This window comes from Leptonychotes weddellii, unplaced genomic scaffold (assembly GCF_054177405.1).
Source record: "Leptonychotes weddellii isolate Sample4059 unplaced genomic scaffold, ASM5417740v2 HiC_scaffold_36534, whole genome shotgun sequence".
Classification (NCBI taxonomy): Eukaryota; Metazoa; Chordata; class Mammalia; order Carnivora; family Phocidae; genus Leptonychotes; species Leptonychotes weddellii.
Window position 1 is genome coordinate 1 of NW_027967366.1, and position 1,143 is coordinate 1,143.

Consider the following 1,143-nt stretch of genomic DNA (forward strand, 5'->3'; position numbering starts at 1 on the left):
GTGACAAGTCTGGCTTGGCGGCCTCCACTCGGAGGGCGGGACCGCGGCATCTGTCTGGCGTTCGGACAGCCGACCACCGTCGGTGGCTCAACTAGAGGGTGCCCAGATGCCCCGGGGCACTGCTTTCGGGCGGGAAGGTGACCAAGTCTGAGTTCTTGCTCTCGCTCTGGCCGTTGTGCTGCTTCTTGTGGCATCTCAGAGAGTCGTCCCTGACGAAGGAGGCACCGCAGGTCTCGCAGCGGAAGGCCCGCTGGGTCACTATTTTGGCCACGTGCTGGGAGCTGCTCCCTCGGGGCCCTTCCTTGCCGTGCGGGGCCTGGTTCTCCGTTTTGGCCTCGTCCCTGTGCACCTTGTCAATGTGCTTGGCCAGGCTGCTGGGCCGCTTGGTGTCGAAGCTGCAGAAGTCACACTTGAACGGGCGGTCGGTGCAGTGCACTCGGCTGTGCACGCGCAGGGCCGCAGTGCTGGAGCACGAGTAGCTGCACTCGGGACACTTCTCGGGGTGGTCGGCCTGGTGCAGCCGGCTGTGCTCCAGGAGGTCGGCCCGGTCCCGGCCCTGGAAGGAGCAGTGCAGGCACTTGAACGTGTGCTTGATGCGGATGTGCGACTTGAGGTTCGCCTTCATCGTGCAGCGGACGTCACAGAACTCGCACTTGAAAGGCTTCTCCCCCGAGTGCACGATCATGTGCCTTTTCAAGTCCGAGCTGATTTTGAACTTGGCGCTACAGAGCCAGCACTGGAAGGGGGTGTCCCCTAGCAACGGAAGGTGTGTTTCCATTAGAGCAAGCAGGCAAAAGAACTCCCCCCTACCCCCCCCCCCCGAACATGCGTCAGAACACGTGGTGCAGAGAGAGTTGGGTCTTTGAACTCCAACGACGGGTAACTCCCTGACACCGCCACTTACCATGTGCCTTAACTTCTTTTATCCTCACAACAATCTTATGAGTGGGTACTATTGCCCCCATTGAACAGATGGGATAATGGAGGCTTCGAGGTCAAATAGCAGGGATTTGAACTCAGGCACCAGGGCGTCCAAGCCCACACTCTTCATGAGGCCACTTTACTTTCCAATCTAGCTCTCATTTAATCTAACACCCCAAAACTGGGCATGGGAGAGGTGCAATTTATGTTACAACTGTGCCA

General features: G+C 58.9%; 1 protein-coding gene across 1 annotated transcript; it reads right to left on the reverse strand.

Annotated features, from left to right (window-relative positions):
* Positions 1-6: 6 nt before the first annotated feature.
* Positions 7-791, reverse strand: LOC102748533 (zinc finger protein 64-like). The gene has a single exon (XM_081810756.1). It carries the CDS (start codon positions 776-778, stop codon positions 92-94), a length of 687 nt encoding a protein of 228 aa, XP_081666882.1. The 5' UTR covers positions 779-791; the 3' UTR covers positions 7-91.
* Positions 792-1,143: the final 352 nt, after the last annotated feature.

Coding starts and splice junctions, on each gene's coding strand:
- LOC102748533 (XM_081810756.1), bottom strand. CDS start 778: ATGGAAACACACCTTCCGTTGCTAGGGGACACCCCCTTCCAGTGCTGG.